The sequence below is a fragment of the Danio aesculapii genome, chromosome 15, assembly GCF_903798145.1.
Source record: "Danio aesculapii chromosome 15, fDanAes4.1, whole genome shotgun sequence".
NCBI lineage: Eukaryota > Metazoa > Chordata > Actinopteri > Cypriniformes > Danionidae > Danio > Danio aesculapii.
This window is the reverse complement of record NC_079449.1, coordinates 9,037,807-9,062,529: the sequence shown is the minus strand read 5'-3', so window position 1 is coordinate 9,062,529 and position 24,723 is coordinate 9,037,807. Positions and strand designations below refer to the sequence as shown.

At 33.3% G+C, this 24,723-nt stretch overlaps 1 protein-coding gene across 1 annotated transcript; it reads right to left on the bottom strand.

Moving 5' to 3' along the window:
* Window positions 1-4,274: 4,274 nt before the first annotated feature.
* On the bottom strand, window positions 4,275-24,603 carry msh5 (mutS homolog 5). Its single transcript, XM_056473861.1, has 24 exons — window positions 24,357-24,603; window positions 24,131-24,254; window positions 22,008-22,088; window positions 21,837-21,893; window positions 20,494-20,615; window positions 19,759-19,868; window positions 18,995-19,030; window positions 18,838-18,920; window positions 18,248-18,293; window positions 17,832-17,970; window positions 14,157-14,219; window positions 13,944-14,072; window positions 13,767-13,839; window positions 11,308-11,417; window positions 9,754-9,834; window positions 9,277-9,364; window positions 8,730-8,916; window positions 8,507-8,633; window positions 7,112-7,261; window positions 6,447-6,521; window positions 6,227-6,370; window positions 5,961-6,098; window positions 4,566-4,639; window positions 4,275-4,486 (listed from the first exon to the last, which is right to left on the bottom strand). Exons 1-24 carry the CDS (start codon window positions 24,450-24,452, stop codon window positions 4,375-4,377), a joined length of 2,445 nt encoding a protein of 814 aa, XP_056329836.1. The 5' UTR covers window positions 24,453-24,603; the 3' UTR covers window positions 4,275-4,374.
* Between the last annotated feature and the right edge of the window lie 120 nt (window positions 24,604-24,723).

Genomic DNA, 24,723 nt, shown 5'->3' with positions numbered 1-24,723 from the left:
TTGTTTATGCTTTGCAACCGTGCAATGAACATTCTGGTTTGCCGTTCTGAATGAGTAAACAGCTACTGTGGTGCAGAAAGACACGCTTTTAACCATTTGATGTGTTCACGCGCAGCTTTTTGATCCAGATGGAACCAGACATGAGCCAATGCGAGGTGACAACACAGTTGGGTTTTGTCAGTGCTAGTTGTTTGGCATCGGCTTATTGTGTACTGGCCACTGTGTAACATCAAACCTGTAGGGCAAATCAGAAAAAATCAGTATGTTAACATTATATGTCAACAGGTGACATGGCTGGCTGGTTTTTAGATCTATAACGGTGATAGGAACCAAATATATATCTCACCTTCAGTGTCATCATGAAATCTTTAATGGTGCATTTTATTGGTTTTGTGATAAAGTGGGTATACAAAGTTGTAGTGACTGTAAAGCCAAAGCAGATCACAATTGTGCTTGCAAAGGCCAGATTTACTATGAAGAAGAGCTTATATTGACCTGTGCCCCAAAAGACTCCAGCTTTTCTGCAGCAGAGCAGTGGTTTTTATACTTCAAGTAAATTGACTTAGAGAGATTAATAGCGAAGGGACAAAACGGGATCAGGATTGATGCAAATAAAGTGTCGGATGGACAGCTTATTTGATAGAACTTCATTAATAGGAGGAAAGCATGCCAACAAGAGATCTGAGGGATTATCACGCCGTCTGGCACTGACCTTTATGAATGAAGGATTTACGTTATTGTCCATGTTACACATATTACACAATGAAAATGAATACTGTAATTTTAGGCAACTACATAAAATAATTAACCTCTAGCATCGAGTTACTACTTAATACGGCATAATAAGAAACGTTGTATTGTTTAAATATTGGTAGACTGTTTTCATTAAACTAAAGCTTATAAGCCAGCTAATAAATAATTTTTTTGAGTTGGATAAAAAAGATAATCTATTAAAAACTGAGAAAGCATTTGAAAGAGACTTAAAATGTTGACTGTATCTTAATCTGTCAGCCCCCATTAGATGCTAAATCCTGAGTGACTGACTGACCCTTTCATCATCTGCCTCCGCAAATGTCAAATGTCATTTTCTCCCTTCACACACTGACAGTAAGTGGCAAATATGAAGAGCTCTGGCTTGACAAGAACCCACCCTAAATTACAGCAGAAACACTTAATTGTTGCTTCAGAATGAAAGTAATTGTTTGATGGGCCAATAATGCCAAGAAAACTGTCTTCTAATTCTGCTTTTAATGAAAAGACAGACGTATTGTGTGTAAATCTGACACAATTATTAAGTGCATTTATAATGTCATCCAAATGTCAAATGAACTGCACTTTAAGGTCAAGATGTGATGGACAGTCTTTTTTTATTATTTGACTTTATGCACTGCTGAAAATATTTAGAATTTTTTGGCTTGTTGCTCAAATCTGTGTATTTTATCATATTATTTTCTTTAAACTATTTTGGGTAATTCCTATTAAAAGCATTATTTACAGAACAAGTTTTTTTTGCCTGGGAATAATCTTTCTAAAGAAGCTGTTGATATGGAATTGAACCAGATTATGGTAAAAACCCAAACAATACAAACATAAAATAAAACTAAACAAAAAAAAGTCTGAAAAATTAATCAATAACAATGTGTAATAACAATGAAATGACACAAGGAGAAAGTGCTGAACTACTGAAACATATTTAATACTTTATATATTTTTGGAGATGCAGCTTAAAGACACCACTCATATGAAGAATGAATTCACATGCATTGCTCAGGTGTGATTTTTTTTACAGAGTTCAACAGAGTGTCAAAATCTTGATGGTTTTGTGGGTCTCGTCTATCAAATCTGATCTTTCATTTGTATTTTCTAGTGGATTTAATTCAAGTGATTGGCCGGGCCATTCTACAGCTTGATTTTCTTTCTCTAAAAGCATTTGAGAGTTTCCTTGGCTGTGTTTTTTATCTTGTCTTGCTAAAATGTCCCCCCTGGTTTCATCTTCTTCATTCTGCTAATGTATTTGTTGGATTGAAGCAGATAGTATTAATTTACAATGAGCAGAGGGTTGCTGAAAAATTACTGAGAGTTTTTAGCAGCTGTCTGGGTTTTCGCTGCCTTTCTGGACTTCCCTTTTTCATGTGTTCAATATTTTTTCCCTGAGTCATTTCATTTTATTACGCATAACGTAATTTGTAAACTAATTAGTTTTGTTTTCTTTGCATATATGCATTTCTTTGGCTGTTACCAACATCAGGGGGAAATTTGAAGTCAACAGCTCCTTTATAAATATGTTTTTTATTATTAATACTTTTTTTCTGCTGTAACTTATGGTTGATTCAGTCACATTAAGGTTTGGACTATAATAAAAATGTATTTTAAATATCTGCATAAAGTATACTCTTTTTAAAATTACAGAAACACTTCATTTTGATGATCCTTTTGAGAATTAGTAGACTGTCTGCTTAATATATGTTGATACTGCTCCTTCAACACACATTTAACTGACTAAGAAACTTAGCAAGCACATGTCAACTTACACTAACCCTAACAGTCTACTTATAATCTAATGAGAATTAGTTAGCATGTAGATGCAATGTAACTTAAATTCAACAAATGGACCATCAAAATAAACTGTGACCAAAATTACCTTTAAAATTACTTATTCAAGCCAAACACCTTGTGCCAATGTCCTAAAACAACAAGCATGTTTGAAATGAGTGTTTTTCAATAAACAGCCATGTTTCTTGTCTTTTATATAATAGATGTTATTCTTGGTATTGTTTTAAAGCTATATATATCTGAGTGTCCAATAAACTGTTGCTCAAGATGTGATACATCTTCACTGATGTGTTTAGTGATTTAAATTCATGGCAATTCGCTGACTTCTCCCATGCATATGCTTTGCAATTATAGCAAAACAACAGCACTTAGTAGAGGTAAACTGAAGCATCTCTCTGAAAATAATCATTACGGTCTCAATCAACAGTTTTTTTCCACATCTAACAACACATTAGTGGACAGTAAATTAATTTGTTCTGCTAGAACAACAATTACTTGTGGATGCAGATGCATTTCACTTCATCAGAACATGACACAATAGCACCACTATAGGCATAATTAGAAAGCTAGAAAGCTGAATAGATGACTTGAATTGTTATGCGATATGTATCAAATATTGCTAAAACTGGTAGAGACACAGTAGTCTGCCTCTCACACATCATTTATAGCCAAATTTGATTGTCTAATTGATTTTATACATTTGTTGGAACAATTAAAATCACAGATCTTTTGTAAATAAACTTCAGCAATTCTAAGCCAATTAAAAACAAAATCCACAATCCTTTTGGCTCACAGGGTAAAGTTATAAAATGATAAAAATTCAAGCAATTTAGAAGTAAAACAAAAAGCCAAAACATCATAAAACAAATTAAAATGAAAACTGAAAATCTAAAAACAACAGGCAATTTAAAATGTAAGTACTATGGTAGTTTTTTACTGTAATTAATACTTAAATGAAATACTATTTTAGTGACCATACTTCACCTTACTCTGCTTTTGATTCTGCTATAAATTACGTATTTATGGTGCTTGTGGTGGGCGTTCTGGATCTGCTCTGAATTTCTCACAGGGAAGGTAAACCAAAGCAGATCTTTCTTTTTTTTTGATTCTCTTGCAACAGATGGCTCGAGAACTTAATTGATTTGATAAACTCAGAGCAAGTTGTTGCTTCTTTCTAATGTTGTGACAAGTAATTACTTGAGGAAACTCATTAACGGTCCTCTGAAATCAAGTCAGCCCCCTAGAGAGTTAATAATTGCTGTGTTTTCTGCACCGCCATTCAGTGGCAGCACTCCTGTGAAAAGGTGATGAGATAAAGTCTGTTTACCGTGAAGTAATGCTAAGACAGCCTCTCTTTCTATATCATTGGCTTTGCTGGCTGCAAAAACAAACATACAGCACGACTAGTATATTTAAATCATGAACAAACGATCCTTGAGAACTGATTCATTTAATAAATCACAAAAAGATGAAAAACTGTAAAGATTTTAACTGCTATATCTAGTATTATGTTTAGTACATTGTAACTACTATATCTAGTATTATGTCTAGTTCATTCTAACTGTTATATCTAGTCATTCAAAACATATATCAAAGACAATTTCACAGAAATGTGTTGATTTTTTTTAACCACAGTGCTCCAATTTAATATCATTCAAATATTATTAAACTATTCCAATTTGAAAGACAAGAACAGAAATGCTATAATGCAAAATGTCAGCTATAATATGTTGTGTTCTTGAACATCAGTCTTCTAAATCTTTGGAATAAAACTGTGTATTTGTCTTTACAGAGTGTACCCTGAGTCAAATCTTGAATAAATCACAACACCTCTTCAAGAGCAGGAAGCATCTGGTCTTTCAAAAGCAAATCTGGATCCAGCTCAGGGTCATCCAGATCAATGCTGAGGAATTTCTCCACAATCTCAGCACACCTGAATCAAAAAATACAGATCAAGTAGGAGGAGAACAGAATTTAAGAATAATATCTTAATATATAGAACCATCCTTTACCTGTTGTTCTGTTCATCCGCAGATGGCCTCTCCATCTTTCTGATGGTTCTTCCTGTTCTGTATAAATCTGATACCTGCACAAATAAAATTATTAGTAAGATATTAGTAAGACTGTTTTGGTTTTGATTGGTTATTTTCTTTAGCGCCACCCATAGCCAGTCTTTCTAAATTTCATTGTTTATTGTTTCTAAAACTGTAAATATTACAAATAACTCACTCACTGTTTCACTATTACCACTTGCAAATAAATTACTATTATTTGTACTCCAGTTATTGTTGTCTGTTCTTACTTTGAAGCACAATTTTCTTTGAGTTTCTGTTTCTTTGAGTCCTCAGTCCAAGTGTGCAAGCGTACTCCCTTAGGCTACGCAGGGGTTGTAACAATACATATATATAAACATGTTTCCTTGGAAAAAATTTGCTGTTTTGAATATTCCTTAAGACATTCAAATGTAATATTACTATTACATTAGCAAAATACAGTGGAAAGTTCCCTTAAATGGATTGTTCACCCCAAAATTAAAATTCAGTCATTAAGTAATTCTTCAGATAAAAGGTATCATGAACACACAATCATGCCAAAGACGTAGTCAAGTTTGGGATTTTTGTTAAATAATGCATTAAGTTTCGGTTTACTTTCATTGAACCTTGTCATATATCCTCCAGAACAATTTGTATTTACTGCAATATATTTTTAAAACCGTTACGCTGGGCACCATTCACTCCCGTTATATAGATGAGCAGGACATTATTTGAATAAAAATAGAAGGGCGACACAGTGGCTCAGTGGTTAGCACTGTCACCTCACAGCAAGTAGGTCGCTGGTTCGAGTCTCGGCTGGGTCAGTAGGCATTTCTGTGTGGAGTTTGCATGTTCTCCCCGTGTTGGCGTGGGTTTGCTCCTGGTGCTCCCCCACAGTCCAAAGACATGCACTATAGGTGAATAAACCAAATTGTGGGCCATAGTGTATGTGTGAATGAGTGTGTATGGATGTTTCCCAGTACATGGTTGCAGCTGGAAGGGCACCCGCTGTGTAAAACATATGCTGGATAAGTTGGCGGTTCAATCCGCTGTGGCGACCCCTGATTAATAAAGGGACTAAGCCAAAGGACAATGAATGAATGAAAAAAGTAAAAGGAGACTCAAGTTTTTTATCTATGGCTGAAATGTTTCTTTAATGTTTTCCATAACTTTTATTTAACCAAAAAAAAATAAGAAATAATGTTTTCCTAAGTTGATCATTAATGTTAGGAAGCAATCTTGGAGCTAATTTTGTTAGTTTGTAGGCGATCAAACACATTTATAGTAAAAAACATGAGACATCATGTAGTACAATGCCTTTTTTTACTTGAATGCACAGTAAAAAATGACTAGGTAAATATTTCTGTGTCATACCTCCACTCCTCTCCTGACCAGATCGTCAGGAATACCAGCCAGAGTGGCGATATTAGCTGCACAACTGGACTGACAGATGCCATTTTTCACTTGGTACAAAAACACCAGCTCGTCTCCCTCTATTGCTGTCTCTAGAGTCTGCAAAACAAAAAACAACACTGCATGTATTGATTGCATAATCTTAGTGATGGAAATAAAAAACAATGATTTTTTAAAGATTTTTATTTAACATGAAATTTAAAAAAAAAAGTCTATTTCTAAGGCACCAGTAGAGCCAGGAGTGAAGACTCAGGGATCAATCCCAGCTGGATGAGGCTGTGGAAGCATGTGGACATAAGCAAATGAGGACACTGCAGTCCACGACGCAACCAGTGACTGAGACATGAGACCAGGAGAGACAACCCATCCACCTACATCATAAACACACAATATTAGTTGAAATACGTCCTTGCCTACTCTTGTAAAAGTCCTGTTGTACACACTTACAGTGTTGGTTCCTTTGCCAAATTCATCCACCAGAACAAGGGAGTTCTCAGTGCTGTGATTCAATGAATGAGCCATCTAGATCAAACAGAAGTCAAAATTATTTAAAAAAATTAATTATGATATTCTAATTAGAGATGCACTGACATTAAAAATCTGGGCTGAAACTGAAACCAGCAATTCTGGATACACTTGACTGAAAAATGAAATCAAAAATGTTTATACTAAATATACAAAGTATACTAAATAAAACTATCACATTATTATTTGAGTGGACTTTGCTTTTACAGTCAGCATGTATGGTTCACACATAGATAAATATACATGTACAAATATAAAATATATAAAACTTTGACCGCAGAGCACACAAAAAGCTGGTCACTGATTGGTGCAGCAACAAACTGTCCTTGAGTGGCCATTGAAATGAATGGGTTTCATAGTGCATTATTTTCCACTTCTGGTAAGTGAAGCAGTTTCACAATGCAAAGTGACTACAGCTTGATTGAAAAGCTTGAAACCAATTCGCTGAACGCTGCTGGTCAATGTGCTGCAGCATACTTTTATTTCAACTCATATTTTGAAAATATTTGGTGCGTCTTTTGCTCCAATTAATTGTGTAAATTTATTTAAAATGTATTGATGGCTTTTGTTTGTTCAGGTAGTCTCACCTGGTTCACGTCTATCATGAAGGTGCTCAGACCCACTGATATAGACTCACGACTATGCATGCGGGTGAAGATACCATCAACCAGTCCAATCTCCGCTTCTTTAGCAGGTACGTTTGAGCCGATCAGTGCCATGAACACAATCAAACCCACCTTTAAAGACCAATCAAAACAAACAATGCCAAAACAACAAAAGATTATTACAAATTAAGAGTCATGGAATGCTGAATAGATTTTATTGCTGTCTAAATTAAAAATCTAAATTTTAAGAAAAACCTCATTTAAAAAAATAATAATTTTTTAACAGCTAATTTAAAAGGACAGTTCACCCAAAATAAAAATTTACTCATTATTTACTCTTCAAACCTTTAAAGCACAGGTGTCAAATCCAGTTGCTGAAGGGCCACAGCTCTGAACAGTTTAGCTCTAACCCTAATTACCCCCTCTAACCTGATCAAACTAATTGAGTCCTTCAGGCTTGTTTGAAACCTACAGGTAAGTGTGTTGAAAAGATTTAAAACCTGTGCTTTAGAGTTTATTTATTCTGTTCAACAATAAACAAGATATTTTGAAGAAAGCTGAACAGCTGAAACCATTGACTTCCAACGTATTTGTCTTTACTACTGTGGAGGTCAGTGGTTACTGGTTTCCAACATTCTTCAAAATATCTTCTTTAGTGTGCAGTACAATAAACAAACTCTAAATGTTCGGAACCAAAGTTTTGGTGAGTAAATAATGAGTAAAGTTTCATTTTGGGTGAACTATCCCTTTATAACATGCTTCAGCTCAGCTATTAAACAGAAATCTGCTTTGAATTGACCCTATGAGAAAAATATTACACTGCAAAAACATATTCAAACGTATATTCTTACTAATAGGTTTGTCTTGTTTCTAGTCCAAATATCTCTAAAAATCTTAAATCAAGAACCATTTTCAAGATTTGTTTAGAAAAACATTTGTCTTGTTTTAGGAGATAAAACAACCAAAATAATCTGCCAATGAGATAAGCAAAATAAATGAATAAATAAATAAAAACAAGTAAGTCTTTATTCTTGACTAAATAATTTTTAGATATTTGGACTACAAGCAACACAGAACCTCTAATCAAGAAAATAATGTTTGCAGTGGAATTCCAGAACTCTACAGATGCCCTTTTGCAACCAAAGATTCAATGACACAACGGATTAAACAGTTGACTGAATTGCCCTTTTATTTATATGGCAGAAATTATTGGCCATATTGTGTGTTGCACTTTCTCCCATTCAAAGTAATAAGAGCAAAATGTCTTGGAATAAACAGTCTTTGTATTGAATATTCTGAAAACATATTGTCTATAGTATCTAATTGTTTAATCCACAATGTTATGAGAATGTCTGTAACGTTTATAGTAGTGTTTGCCTGTTTCAGAAAGATGCTCTTGCCGGAGGAATTTGGCCCTGTGATAACTTTCACTTTGCCTTCAGTTTCAGAGCTGATGTAGGTGTTTGACACAAATACCGAAGTGCACAACTCCAGCAAAGGATGCCTGAAAGAGAAACAATGGACAACATAAAGAGCTTTATATAAACAGAGGAAGAAAAAAATGTAATATTCCTGTACAGTAATTCGATGAGAATTGTACCGAGACTCGATAAGGGCCAGTCTGTGCTCTGTTGTCAGCGTTGGACAGCAGTAGCCGTGTTCCCGAGAGGCCTGAGCGAGAGCAATGAGACAGTCCAGCTCTGCACACAGAGACATGACCTTATACATACAGTCACTCCGCTGAAGCACTGAGGCTTGAAGTTTCCTCATTACCGCCATCTCCAAATCTAGAAGAAAAAACACACACACACAAAATTACATACAATTTTAAAAGACAAAGTAAAGGATTTTGTGCAGTAAATGTATTCATCATCTACACTGTTAAGGATTTTTTGCAAATTACACAGTATTTATCTGTAATATGAACTGTTTGACAGTTATGCAGTATGCTACTGTATTTTAAAATTGCATAGTGGAAATTACTGTAAATTTTATAGTAAATAAATACAATACTGTAAATGCATACATAGCAAGATAAATGGTGCTATAAATGTAAACACAATATTTTTGCTGTAATTAGATTTAGATTCAACAAGAAATTATTAACAGTGTACAAGCAAACAAGAATTCATGCAAGAAAAAAAGACCTAGGATGTCACAATGCAGGTCTCCCAGCATGCTGTCCAGCTCTTTGGTCCGAGTGCTGCGATAATGCAGTTGGTCCTTTGACAGAAACTGAAACAGTACACAAACAAAACACAAAAATGTGCTTTGACCAAACCCTCAAGCTTTAATGAGTCAAATATAAAAAGGCCTGATGTATTTACCCAGCATGTGCATATTACATTTCTTTGATAAAACAAATTAAGTCCAGTTCTTTTGAAGGGAAACTGTTTCTGATCTTTAATCTTTAACAGTAATGAGATTGCATGCAATCGCCAAAATTAGCAAAACACATAAGAGTGAAATTAAATGCAAAATGTAGCCTGATTGGAGTATGAACATATGGTGTTTAAGCTAGATTAACTGCAGTATAAAAGGTATACTCAGGGTTTCCAGTTTAAAACAAAACCAGAGCAAATGAATACTGTGTTGCCTTGTAATAAAGATTCTGGCATACTCACAATAAAATCAAGACCAGCAATCTCAAAGCTCTGTTTATCCAGCATAGTGGGTAATCTTGGCACAGTCAGTAAAAATCCAATCTGTCATCCAACAGTACAAAATACAAAAATGTTACCATGTTTATCAGGTGAATAATGTAATCACTTTATATTTATATAGGCATTTGAATATATATCATTATGCTTTTACAGATTTTGTTTTGACATGCAAACTTTGTGCTTCTTATTATTTCAATAACATTTTAAAATTATGTGCACATTTACAGTTGAAGTCATAATTATTAGCCCCCCTGCATTATTAGCCCTCCTGTTTATTTTTCCCCCAATTTCTGTTTACGAAGAGAAGATTTTTTCAACACATTTCTAAACATAATAGTTTTAATAACTAATTTCTAATAACTGATTTATTTTATCTTTGCCATATTGACAGTAAATAATATTTTACTAGATATTTATAGTAAAATAGAAATACTTCTATACTGCTCAAAGTGACATTTAAAGGCTTAACTAGGTTAATTAGAATAACTAGGCAGGTTAGGGTAATTAGGGTAAAAGGGTAAAATCTAGCCGAAATAAAACAAATAAGACTTTCTCCAGAAGAAGAAATATTATCAGACATACTGTGAAAATTTCCTTGCTCTGTTAAACATTATTTGGGAAATATTTAAAAAAGTAAAAAAAACAAAAAATCAAACAGGGCTAATAATTAATATACATAAATACAATAAATACACCCATATATATTTGTTTATATATCGACCACCTTAACACTAGTGGACTTGACAATGTGAGCCTGGGCTACCTGTGTCCTTACTGCAAAACATAATGTAGCAGTCTGATAGAAATAAATATACCCACCTACCATATAGAAGTAAAGTATTAATAAACCATGGTTATATCATTGCCATATTTGTATCGGATTCATACACTTTACCTACTAAAATTCCATAAATTTCAGTAAATATTCGTAACATATTAATTCAATATTCATTTCTATGCTCTCCTTTTAAGGCTTATTTTTATCCAAAACTTTTTGGGTCTTTCAAATTTGCAATTTGTTCAATCAGCACAAAACGTCTACAGATAGCACACCAGTAGCATGAATTTGGACTTCTTGTTTGCATGAACCAAGGAACCAGAATTGACAATAGAAGTTTATGGGAAACCTGTTTGGGAACAATCTGTATTTTAGTATGTCTGTTTTATGGCACCATTTTTTAATTTCAGTTACATCCTTATTTTGCTATTAAATCAAACTGTACTGCTTGCTGCTTTTGTTAACCCAGATGTCACAGTCATTAGTGCAGCCGTTACAGCTGCTTGTCATTTAGTTACACTGCAGTATACTAATTACAGGAACATCCATCCTGGGGCAACATGAGGGTCAAATGGCCTGCTCAGGGGCACAATGGCAACCTTGGTGACTCTTCATTTATTGGTTCAGTCCAACATGGAAATAAACCCCTCAACCTTTATGCTAACAGCTTCAGTGTCAACAATTAGGTTAAACATCACACTGTAATGAATGGAAAACAGCGTTAATCATGTCCTGACCAGAGGCATGTAGATGACACTGCAGGTGGAGAAACGAGGATCCAGGTTTTCCAGCTCAGCACGAGCCACGTCTGTCAGGAAATCTGGCAGACCCATCATCCTTCTTTTCTCTACAAAGAAAAGAATTATTTAATAGAGTGAAGAGCTGAATGTTAACAATGATTATGATTTTAACAGATGAAAATGTTAAATCGTAATTAACTAGTGGCCCCATCACAGATGTTGGTTGATTGGTTGGCCTTTTATATATATATATATACACACATATATATATATATATATATATATATATATATACACATACATACATACATACATGTATATTTTTGTGTGGGTGTGCGTGATATACATGAGCAAAATCAGACTCATAGCGATGTGGCTGTATATCGGCACTGGTGAGAGGAGTGCCTTAGCGTCCCACCATTGACGATATACAGCCACATCGCACTGTGACATTGCATTTATACAACAGTTCGACAGAATAATCGTGTATATTAAAAAAGAAAATCAAACATGGAGAGTCTAAAAACCCCTTTGTATTAGGAACTACTTTCTTCCGCCATTCATTCAAATCTTAAGCTGATGTCAGAAAAAGCAGAAGCCATTACTAATTCACCAATGTCACTTTAGAATTAGTATTTGAATGATTCTCTAGTGTAATGTCTAAAGTGATGACAAAACAGGTGATTTTGCTTACATTTTAAGATTATAAGGCTGAACGACATGAAATGCCATTAGTCTACAGAGATATCTCCTTACAGTATAACAGTCTATTACAGTCTATAGTATTTCTCTGTTGCAATCTGGATATCACTTTAATTAACCCCGAAAAAAGCAGCGCAATCACTACAAGATTGTTGTTGTGTTTGTGATAAGGAAAAACGCTAAACACATGCGGGCATTTCTTCTTTCTTTTTGCCAACACAATGCACATTTTCACATTACACTCAATACACAACAATTACATGGTATAAATACAGCACTACAACAAACAAAAGCGAGAGATCGACATAGAATATCACTTACCTGTTTAATAATGATTTGATCAACTGTAGTTAAAAAATGACGCTGTATTTTTCCACCCCAATGGACTAATGGCCGCCAACGTGTTGTCTCTCAGAAATGATAGATATTTTAAAATAGGCACTATCTTTATAAATAACTGCATAATTGCAATCTAAACAACTACATTCTCAACTAAAAAAAGCCTCAAAAGTACATTATGTTTCCCAACAACCCAACAGCAGCAATATTTGTCAAACTGTAGAGTGTCCTCTGCTTGTTGCTGTATGTGGGCGGAGTAATAGACAAGGGTGAAGGGTGAAGAGGCTGGATGAGTGCTGTTACTGGCAAAATATTGCACGACTAACAACCAATCAGATTCAAGAACCAGACAGAACTGTTGTATAAACACACATATGTATATTAATTAGTTAACTAGGCAAGTCATTGGATAACTGGTTTGTTCTGTAGCAAATTGGAAAAAAATAGTTTTGCCTGTAGACATAAGAGGCTAATAATATTTACCTTAGCATTTATTTTTACATTTTAATTTATTTTTTAAAACAAAAATAAATGACTTTCTCCAGTAGAAAAATATAATACAAAACACTTTGAATAAGTTCTTTGCTCTGTTAAAAATCACTTGGAAAAGATCAAATAATAATAATAATAAACAGAGGGCTAATAAATGTGTCTTCAAATGTATAATTGGGTGTACACAGTAGGGCTGCAAGATATTGGGGGGACAAAATGACATTGTGATAATAGAAATACATATTTGAATAGCCCTATTTGCAAAGAATGTATCATTTTAGATGGACTGGGATGATGAGAGTGCATAAAATATAATAAACAAAACACAAGCATGGCATTTTGGTTTTGGTTGTGACTACTGCAGATGTAACACTGTGATATCGATGCTAAAACAATATATTGTGCAGCCCTTGCACAAGGGTTCTTTTTAACATGTACAGTATGTGCTAATTGGTATGCTTTCATACTATTTTTTTCATGACCACACTAGTTTGTACCAGAAATAGTTCTACCTTTAACAATACGTCCCCCTATACAGCTACAGGCAATATGAATCAGAAATCTCACACACCCACAGGAAATAATGGTACACTTTAGTTTAGATCACAAATCTTGGTATTAACTAACACTACTAGCTTAAGAAAAGATAGAAGTTGGGTTTAGGTATTGGGTAGGCATCGGGATGTAGAATAAGATCATACTTTATAAGTTCTAAAATACAGTTATTATCTTAATAATAGTAGACATTAGTAAACAGCATGAATTGTGACCTAAAGTGTTACAGAAATAATTTGCTTGTGTGTTGAAAACGTAGTCGAATAATTAAACACTCATTTCATTTTCTCAGTCATCCACAAAAATGATACAAAGCACTAATATAATGGGCAGCTTTACTATCTCTGAAAAACTGTAAAATCGCTCACTCTCATCGATGACAGGGTCGACATTCGGCCGGACAGTGAATCGATTCTCAGATATGCTTCCCTCAAAGTCCACCTGCGATGACAAACCCAAAGCAATTACATTAATTCAGTAGTAACTCAATAGATACAAATAGACCAATAAATTATACCAAGCATTGGCTCATAATTCAGTCTCACCACTTTACTGATGTATGTGGCGATGTAGAAAAGATCATCAGTGAAGTTTTCGCTGATTTCTCTGAAAAGCTGGATGGATTGCGGCAGGGAGCGAATGGTGTCTCGAATGCATACTGCACTGTACACAGTCTGACAAAATAAAAACATAGATTAAAAAAAAAACAACCAATCATGTTATGATAGAATACATATATCAGAGTGTTGTGAGCATACCTTGTATAGGCTTTGCCAAACTGCAACCTTCGGGTTACAGAGGGACATTTTATGCAGCAGCATCTACATCAAAGACAGCTCGATGTCAGTTCAATTGCTGGGTTTTTTGTTGTATACAGGGTTTCCACTTTAAACCAAGTGTCAAATTCACTGACTTACACTGACTAAAAAGATTTTTTAAAATTACTAAAAACAAAAAGTATCTAATAAAAGTATTTTTATACTAAAGTAATAAAAGACAAAACATTTTCATGACAGAATAAAAGAAAAAACAGGGTGATGTTGTGCTTTATTACATTCTATAATATTATAATATTCAAATAATATGTTAAAATAATAACAATATTAAAATGATTTTAGCTTGACTATAATTTGGCATGACTTCAATAGCCACTATGAGAAAAATAATGGATAATTTACCTCACATTTTGGAAAAAACTGTGAGGTACTTAAGGATGCAACAACACAAACATCTCACAGTTCGGTTTTAGGGTGACGGTCTCTACAGTTTGGTATATAATATGCTTAAAATATGCGTAAAAAACAGAATGATATAATCAAATATAACACTGCTTAATGTATTTACTTAAGTGAAAGTTAACTGTTAGTGAGCTATAAAGCTACTCAGGCAAGAACAGGGAGTGATTTCATTGTCTTTTGTTGTTGGATTAACATTAATAATCCCAATCCCACAAGGACAGCATTCACTAGTATCATTCAAAAGACAACTAAAAACCTATCTCTTCCAAGATCACTTGAACCCCTGTGAACAAAAACAAGACCACTTCTTATCTCCCCCACCTCACCAATACGACAACGCCAAAACATGATCAGTTTTGAGTGTGCCTCACACAGGAGAGCTGGCTTGACAAAACGCCTGTAGAAACACTCCCCCCTTCTAGAATTTAATTCTGAAAACAAAGATTTCCCTTTGTATAATTAGCTTCTTGTGTGTATTCCCTCTATTTGTTGAGTAGCTGAATGAATCCTCAATTATAAGTCGCTTTAGACAAAAGTGTCTGCTATATGACTAAATGTAAATGTAAATAAAAACACAGACAGTAGGGATTGTTACTTTAAGACAATCCACAGATGCAGCACAATGAGAAAGTCACAAACAGCACAATTTCCCCAATGTTTACGCTCTGAGGCAACCGACTGAATACTCATAGTCAGACACATTGACTTAACTATTGGTCATAATAAAGTTTTACTGTTAAGCAAGTCTTAATTTAAGTGTTCAGAGTCTATCCTCCTCGGCTAGGCTACTCAACAGCTTCTTCCAAAGGTTGTTAGAGCCCTCAACTTCAGTCAACTTACCTTCTCTGAAATCTCATACACCCTACCCCCCTCCCCATGGATTCCTGAGTATGTCCCATACAGGTGACTGGGCTTAACAAACCACCTGAAGAAGACACCCTCTCATCTCTCTGACTCTTGCACCAGGTTGCACATTTGCACTACAGACACTTTATTAATCACTCTATCTCTCTTGGAAACATTGCGCATTTCAAATTGTGCTCCATTCAGGTGACTGGGCTTAACAAACCACCTGAAGAAGACACCCTCTCATCTCTCTGACTCTAGCACCAGGTTGCACATTTGCACTACAGACACTTTCTTAATCACTCCATCTCTCTTGGAAACATTGCGCATTTCAAATTGTGCTCCATTCAGGTGAGTGGGCTTGACAAACCACCTGTAGAAACACTGTAAAAACACTCTTCTCTCTTCTTTCTCTGAACCTGACACTTTATCTAAACTCCATCTTACAAGGACTCAGTAATGAAAATGATGTTTACTATAAATGTACCACAATCATGTTTCACTGCTTCTTCAAACTTAAATAACTCTCTTGCACAATATTAAACCTTAAATACCTCTTTTGCACAATATTCACCTTTAATACCTCTCTCGCACAATATCCTGCACAACATTATTCAGTGTCATGTAGAAGTACTTGTATAGCCTGTCTTATGTGTATAGTTAAATATTATATAGTATAAATTAGTTATGCATAGGTTTTTTAAATAGCTCTTATGTCCAGTGTTGTGTTTGTATTCATGATTAATTTATGCAGCACCGTTGTCCTGCGAGACACGACATTTCATTCCTCTGTATGTCCACACATGTAACGGAATCACAATAAAGCTTGATTTGACTTGACTTGACTTGACTTGAGATGAGCACTTCTTAGATCTCCTGTGTGAGTCCTCTTCGTGCTTTTAGGTTCAATGTTTAACTAATAAAAGCTTATGAAATTAATTTAAGCAGGAATAGAGACACTGGCTTTTGGCCCCATGTGCAATCATGCTCTGACATGTGGCACAAGGCACTTTAAATTTTCACATTTTCAACGCTCACTGTTGGGACATATACTTGTGGTGAGCCTTGTTTCAGTGCATGAGTATACATCCTAACATGCCTGGAGTCAAGTGCAGAGAGTAATTAAAACAATGGGGAGAATGCAAAATACATTTTTTTAATTTAAATGCAAAACCATATGCGTACTGAAGCGTGGAAGTCAAATTGAAAGGTTGAATAATATATTGAGTATTGCAGCCTCCCTAGTACTACTTGCATGGTTGCCTGTTGCATATTTGTTAGCTTAATATTGGTTTTACAAACTTTACATTTAAAGAAGTAATTAATAGAAGTAAAGTAAATAAGAAGTGTAATAAGAAATGTATAATAATAGAAGCAAATAAACCCAAAGCTTTTAAAATTAATTTTATCCTGGCATGTTAGCGTTAATTAACAGGTGAATGCATTGGACTGAGTGACAAGTGAGTGCCACTTGATATGCATTAAAGGATACAATTACATAAGATAAATGGAAAATAACATTTAAAGAGACAACAAACAACCTTGATGTTCCATGACTTGTGTAACAGGTAGTATTTCACCTGCAATATAATAATTTCATTTGTATTTCACTTATAGAATTACACAAAATGTTTATTAGTTATACCCGAAGTGCTTATCGTTGTGTGCGTCTTCTCCTTTAAATTTCAAGTGAAGCTTAAGTCTTAATTTCCGGTTTTGCTCCCCGATCTCCCCTTTTTGCACTAATTGCACAAAATAGAGGTGGATTTCTGCTAATCTCCTATTACCATCTGAAGTTATTTTTCATGTTTAAATAATATTTATAACTTTATTCTTCATATATATTTAATTATTTGTGTGTTTTGACTTTAATTGAGGTTTTGATTTATTTTTGTTTCATGAATGGATGTGAGTGTTGGATGCATTGCAATTTTCTTTAACAGAAAAGCTATAAGGGCGAAGACCCACTGTAAAATCTGTGCTTTGTGTTATCAGGTATATTTTGTCACTCACTGTTAGCTTTATTTTGTTTGAGATTTAACCTTTTTGCACTGATTGCACATGGGAGAGAAAAGCTATAAGGGCGAAGACACACTGTAAAATCTGTGCTTTGCGTTATCAAATTAAACCGTCACGATTGATCTACTTTTGGTGATTAAGACGAAAAATAAACACAACACAGACACCGGTTACAATTGGATGAAAAAATATTAAAATTCCCTGAAATTCAATGTGTGGTATAGAAAATTCCATGATATTCCAGAAAACCCCTGGAAACCCTGTGTACAGTTATGTGGCTCTGCTTAAACGATATATAAAGTCAGACAAACAAAATGTTCAAATCTGTACCGAGATGTTTTTGATACTGCGCAGACAACTCTGAAATGTGCAGAGATCAGCAAAGTTACGAGGGGATGTGAAGAAATGGATCACTTCCTGACGTCTTTTCAGGATGTTCAGATCTCGAGTAGGTCTGTGAAGCCACTGGCTGAAACAAACAGAGGAGATGAATTATGGAGAAGAATTATCATATATATATATATATATATATATATATATATATATATATATATATATATATATATATATATATATATATATATATATATATATATATATATATATATATATATACATACATATATATATATATATATATATATATATATATATATATATATATATATATATATATATATATATATATATATATATTACATATTTCATCATAAAAATATTCTGTTATTATAAAAAGCAGTTGTTACCGTAAAAGCAGAGAGCCATATTTGCTCCGACATTGATTCAGAATGCCTGCAGAACATGGCCAGTGTTTAAAAACTAAACATAACATTTCAAACAGAACTTTATTATCCTAAAATCGGAAATACTCTTGTAGTTTATTATCATTTTTAGTTAAAACATTCTGACTTTCTCAAGGATAAAAATGACAAGAGTTCGAGTAAATTATGACAGTATTTTTGGGAACTAATTCTTTATTGAACCACTATTTATTATCTTTATGCAAGTCCAAACATCTAAAAAACAGATATATATTTCATGCATATCTCACATTAATAAAGTGTAACATATAAGATCAATTCAATTTTAAAAAACACAAATATTTAGTTTCTCTTCAAACTCTGTTCTGTTGCATTTTTTCTACTAACAGTCACAGTACATAAATAATAAATATCACCATTGATTAAAAAAAGTATATTATTAAATAAAAATAATTAATTTAATAGTTATTTAAACATTTATTGATTAAGTTCATCATACATTTAATATTTATAAGCAGCATTCTAATCTCAAATTATGTATTTAAGTGTAAATGATGCTCAAAAAAAAGTTTTACCATAAAGGCTCAATCCCTCTTTCACTCCCGACTGAAGCTTTAAAACTGAAGGATGTAGCTCAGATTTAAAGATCTGGAGTGCACTACAGAAAAACATTAAAACAGGTCAAAAACCTCTGAATGAATAGAAACAATAGGAAAAGGGACCCACACATACCTGTAAGTGTCTCTGTCAATGTACACAACATCTTTCCTGCATAATAACAAACAAATAAGTCCTTCATGCTCAGTGTAAAAAAAAAAATTTACTTCTTTGAAATAATGATTTTTTTTTTACATGATGATTATTGGATTTTAACAAGGTAAATGCAACATCCAACAAAGCACAGTAGATCTATCATAACCAAATATACTCCCCTATACATGCCCCAAGCCTCCGACCCATAGTGCCACAAGAATAATCAGGAATAAAATTAAACAAACAAAAAAATATCTATGATATCTAAGCATTCTGTCCTGTAAGGTCCAGGTAAGAAATAAAGCTGCACCAATATTTGACAAATAAATCTAAACGCTCTTTCAAACCAAATGCAATTTTGGCAGGTACACTAAAAAAAAACGATTCATTAGATTTACTTAAATTTTTAAGGTAAGTGATTGCAAACAATTTATTTGGGCTGAATTTAAACAAACAAATTAAGTTGAAAATTACTAAACTTATTATGTGTGTTTAAATTCATTCACTTTCCTTCAGCTTAGTATCTATTTCAGATGTTGCCACAGCAGCATGAACCGCCAACTGTTTTCCAGCTGCAACCCAGTACGGGGAAATACATGTCTTTGGAACAATTTAGCAAAAATATTTGTTTCAGTGTAGCATGACACTTCTTTAATCCAGATAGAAGTAGAAAGTAGCTTAGACTCTTTTCTTCTTAAAGTTATACATTTATTGATATAATGATTATAACTAGAATGCCTTACAGTGTGTAAGTTAGAAACTGTAATATTGGGATGCACACATCGTTGTCCTCCAGCTCTAAGCCGATTCTCCTTTTCTCCACACACTTAAGCAATCCTCCTATTGACCGCACCTATGACAGAGAAGATCATCACGATGCACCCGTTTATCAGTGCTCAACATATATGAGTACACGCCTCACAAATCTCTCATTTAGATTCATATTTTCTATATGAAGCTTTACAATATCATATTTGTACATATATATTTGATTAGTCAGTACTGAAGCCAAATCTGGAGCTTACCTAAGAAAATAACTCATGATAACGGCCAAAAATTAGTCGCCACAGTGGAATGAACCGCCAACTATTTCAGCATATAGTTTTACACAGCGAATGCTCTTCCACCTGCAACCCAGTACTGGGAAACACCTATACACTCTCATTCACACACACACACACTCATACGCTACGGACAATTTTGTTTATTCAATTCACCTATAGCGCTTGTCTTTGGGCTGTGGGGGAAACCGGAGCACCCAGAGGAAACCCACGCCAACACAGGGAGAACATGCAAACTCCACACACAAATGCCAATATATATATCAGTTTAATGAATCTGTTTTGTTCATATGCACCAAAATATATGAACTATATTCACTGAGAAATTAATAAAAAATATTCATTTTCAAAATGGGCTGTACTCATTTATGCTGAGCACTGTTATGTGTCCGGCACAAACCATTTCTGATGTCTCACCATTAGCCCCGAGTCTAATGGGATACAGGAGGAGATATATAGGATTTTCTCGCTCTCTGTGATGGTAGAAGTGAGAAGCGGGAGGTGTGCTGAAATGAGTCGCTGTTTGCTGACCTCCACGCCTGCAGAGAATGAGAGAGGATCTGCTCATAATTAAATACTTTAATTTGATTCTTTAAAATCAAAATAGAGCATTGTGTGCCACAGAAGTAGACATTAAAGTAGGCATAAAATCAAAATTGACTCCTCTTATTTTTATATATACCACTGAAAGTCAAAATGATCAGCCATCCTGTGAATTTTTGTTTTCTTTTTCAAATATTTCCTAAATGAAGTTTAACAGAGAAAGAATTTTTACACACAGTATTTCCTATAATATTTTTTCTTCTGGAGAAAGTCATTAGTATGTAATGATTTGCCTAATAGGGTATAAACAGAAGTACTAATTTTGCAGTAACCTGGGTCAAGCGCTTCCTATGAACTGTATGCAGTTGCAAAATTGGCGCGTTCAGAGTCTGTTTTCTTTTTAAAAAAATCAACGATCTTCACTGCCTGATTGATATACAATATAGAGTGGGTGTCAGATTGTAGAAGAAGCACTGCATTCAACTCAATCTTCCCATGCCATGTCTTTAAAATATGAACATTTATTTTACTACAGTATTTTCAATGGAATTTCTGTGCTCACCTACTGATCCTGACGAGAGTGTGCATGTAAATGACTTTTCATCTCAAACAACAAAATGAATGCTGAGGTTTAGTTAACAGATTTTATTTTAATTACAATACAACATCGATGCTGTAAAAGAAACCATATAATATTTTTTAAAAAGTCACATTAACCATTCTTTGAAGTTTATCGGTATGGGAAGAAACACTAACTGTGCATGTGCTATTATCCTAAATTGCCTAATTAACTTAGTTAAGCCTTTAAATGTCAGTTTAAGCTGAATATTAGTATCTTGACAAATATCTAATTAAATATATGGACTGTCATCATGGCAAAGATAAAAGAAAAGTTATTAGAAATTAGTTATTAAAAATAGGTTTAAAAAAATCTTCTTTCCATTAAATAGAAACTGGAAGAAAAAAAATACAGGGGGGCTAATAATTCTGACTTCATCTGTATATAGTAATGCTTGCTGTGAACAATGTACTGTGCACATCATTATTTTGTAAAACTTCATTTTTCACACTAAGAAAACTGCCCAGATCAAAAACTTACTTTAACTGAGAAACCAAGAAGCATGAACATTCTGCTAAACCTCTCCTTCCTACGTAATAACATAAATTGCACCTGAACTGTGATAGCAAACAAAATTAATCAACTTGCGCCGACTTACCAAAGTTTGCACTTGGAAAAATGACAATTTCAGGCTTGTAATCATCACAATTTGATTCTGAAATTGAAGCAAAATTAGTAATTAGTTTCATAGATTCAAGTCTTTAGCTTTGTGAAAAATCATTAGGTGAGACATCATATCATACAAATCGTGATTTAGACAAAAAATTACCAAGCTTTTCCAAAAACCGGGCCAAGCATTGCTCTTGTTTGGCACTTGATATTATGACTGTTGGACTCAGCTCCTGTATGACTGGAAAAAAAACAATTGTGAAAGCATTTCTACCAAGTGCATCTCCAACTCTGGCAGATACAACCAGCGCATATGAAGAAAAGAAAAAAATGGAGAGAGAGTTAAATAGAGAAAAACTTCAATGTTTACTAGGGGAAAAAACAGATTGTATTCTTCTAGCGGCACAATAAATTAACGCCGGTCACAAAAAGAGAGAGGAAAACAAATACAAACACACACCTCTAGATGATTATAATGAATCATTGTAAATATACTGATTATTTTTATTTATTATTACTCTTTTATCCTAAAGTGTTGACTATTAAATGTGCACAGTTTATTCAAATTCAAATATTTTTACTACTTCTACTATTTAATTAATACATAAATGCGATCTCGACTTCAAATACTGCGCTCATGACATTTGTCACTGAAATAACGCCACACAGGCAGTTGGTAGATCTGTGTAAAAAAGTACCCTAGAGGAAACACTCTATATATATATATATATATATATATATATATATATATATATATATATATATACAGTGTTTCTGTATATATATATATATATATATATATATATATATATATATATATATATATATATATATATATATATATATATATATATCATGGTTTCCGCTTTCAAAACCGCTTTCATGGTTTTAAAATACAAAACATTCAGTTGTTTTTTTTTTTAAATAGTGAGTTATAATCGCACCAAAATGTATTAAAAGGTAAATTGCAATTCCATGCAAATCTCAACCTTGCCATGAAAAATTTTTTCGTTTTGACCAAAATAGAGAAACTGTTTCTACATTTTTTGTGGAAGCAATTATTTTCCAGTATTTAAAAAAAATACTCAAAAATGGAACTGTCAATGTTTTTAAACTATTATATTTGATTTACTAATGTCAAACAAGTGGCAATTTCATATTTGTCACATTCATAACAAAGCTTTTCCTTCATAAATGCAGAATTGTCAAATCAAATCAATCATGTTTGTTCTATAGAGAGGCAATTCTTATTCTTATTAATCTTCTTTAGATTATCATTATTTCCTTTGGGTAATGCAGTTTAATTCACAGAATTTTGACAAAGTATGTTGTATACTGAAACTCACAGTTTTTTTGTCACATCCATAACGCATGTTTATTTTCTTCATTTAAAATATAAAAAATGTTTACAGATTGATATTTTTCTGCTCCTATAACTCTGTGGTTAGTTGTTTTGGAAAATATAAACAGATGTTTCAATATAATGTTAACATATACTTTTATACTTTTTATGTTTTGAGTTTTTACTGCAAATGTCACATTCATAACATTGGAATTTCTCATTCATATATATATATATATATATATATATATATATATATATATATATATATATATATATATATATATATATATATATATATATATATATATATATATACATATATATTTATATACACACACATATATATATATATATATATATATATATATATATATATATATATATATATATATATATATATATACACATGTACATATACACACAGGACATTCTACCAGAAACGTACATTTTCACTTACAAAAACTGTGACAGGGCCTGACTTCATACAAAAAAAAACTCATACAAAACAAGCATAAAATCATACAATTCATGATAGAACGCTGTCAGCTTCACCTCCATCATTTGAAGTCACTTCCGAGTCATAGTGTATTGCACACATTTTATATTAAATTTAATGCAAATGTGACAGGACTGACAGAAACATTAGGGCAATTGTAAAATAGTATTTATTTGTATTATTTATTTATAACTTCATGTTTTTAAATGAATTGATGTAAATGATAACAACTTTAAACTTTTTTTTTCTAAATAACAGTTTTTAGCATAACAAAACTATTAGAGACGTAGGTTAAATTGGGTTGAGGACAGGGTTTGTACATTTGTAAACTTTTGCTAATAAAGAAAAGACATCTTCTGGAGAAGGTCTTATTTGTTTTATTTCCGACTTAAACCAAATATTTGTCATTGTAAACACAGTAATAAAGAGAGAGATGCATTACCTCTATCCAGCAGGTGGAGGTCGCTGTTTTCCACCGTGTCCGGCATGTAATGCAATGTATAATCACGACTGTCATAGTAACTCAATCCTATATTGCCTTGCTTTAAAAGTACACTCAAGAAAATCTAAAATCACACACAAAGACCTCTTAACTGTTTATCACTAGCAAAATTAAAGGGATAAGATCTTTATACGTGATATATTAATCAACACAAACAAGAATTCACCTCACGGTTTCTCCCATCACCCTCGTCTTCATTTACAACACTTGGAGCTCTGCTTTCTGGCTGTGGTAAAATATTGTCGTCAGCTACACGGTACATTGAGATATAGAACCAAACTAGCTTTCACGAAAATACTAAGTAAATTTTCCGGGGCGAGTTTAGTATAGTTTTTGTAGCTCGTTAGGAATATTTGGATGTTTTTGTTCCGTCCTGTTATTAACACAAGCGCGTGAAATGGCGCGAATCCTATGGCAACTGATTCACGTCAGATGTAAAACAAGTACCAACCGCACCCGCAATTAAATAAATAAATAAATGAATAGATTAAAAAAATGAAGATATAATATTATATATATATATATATATATAT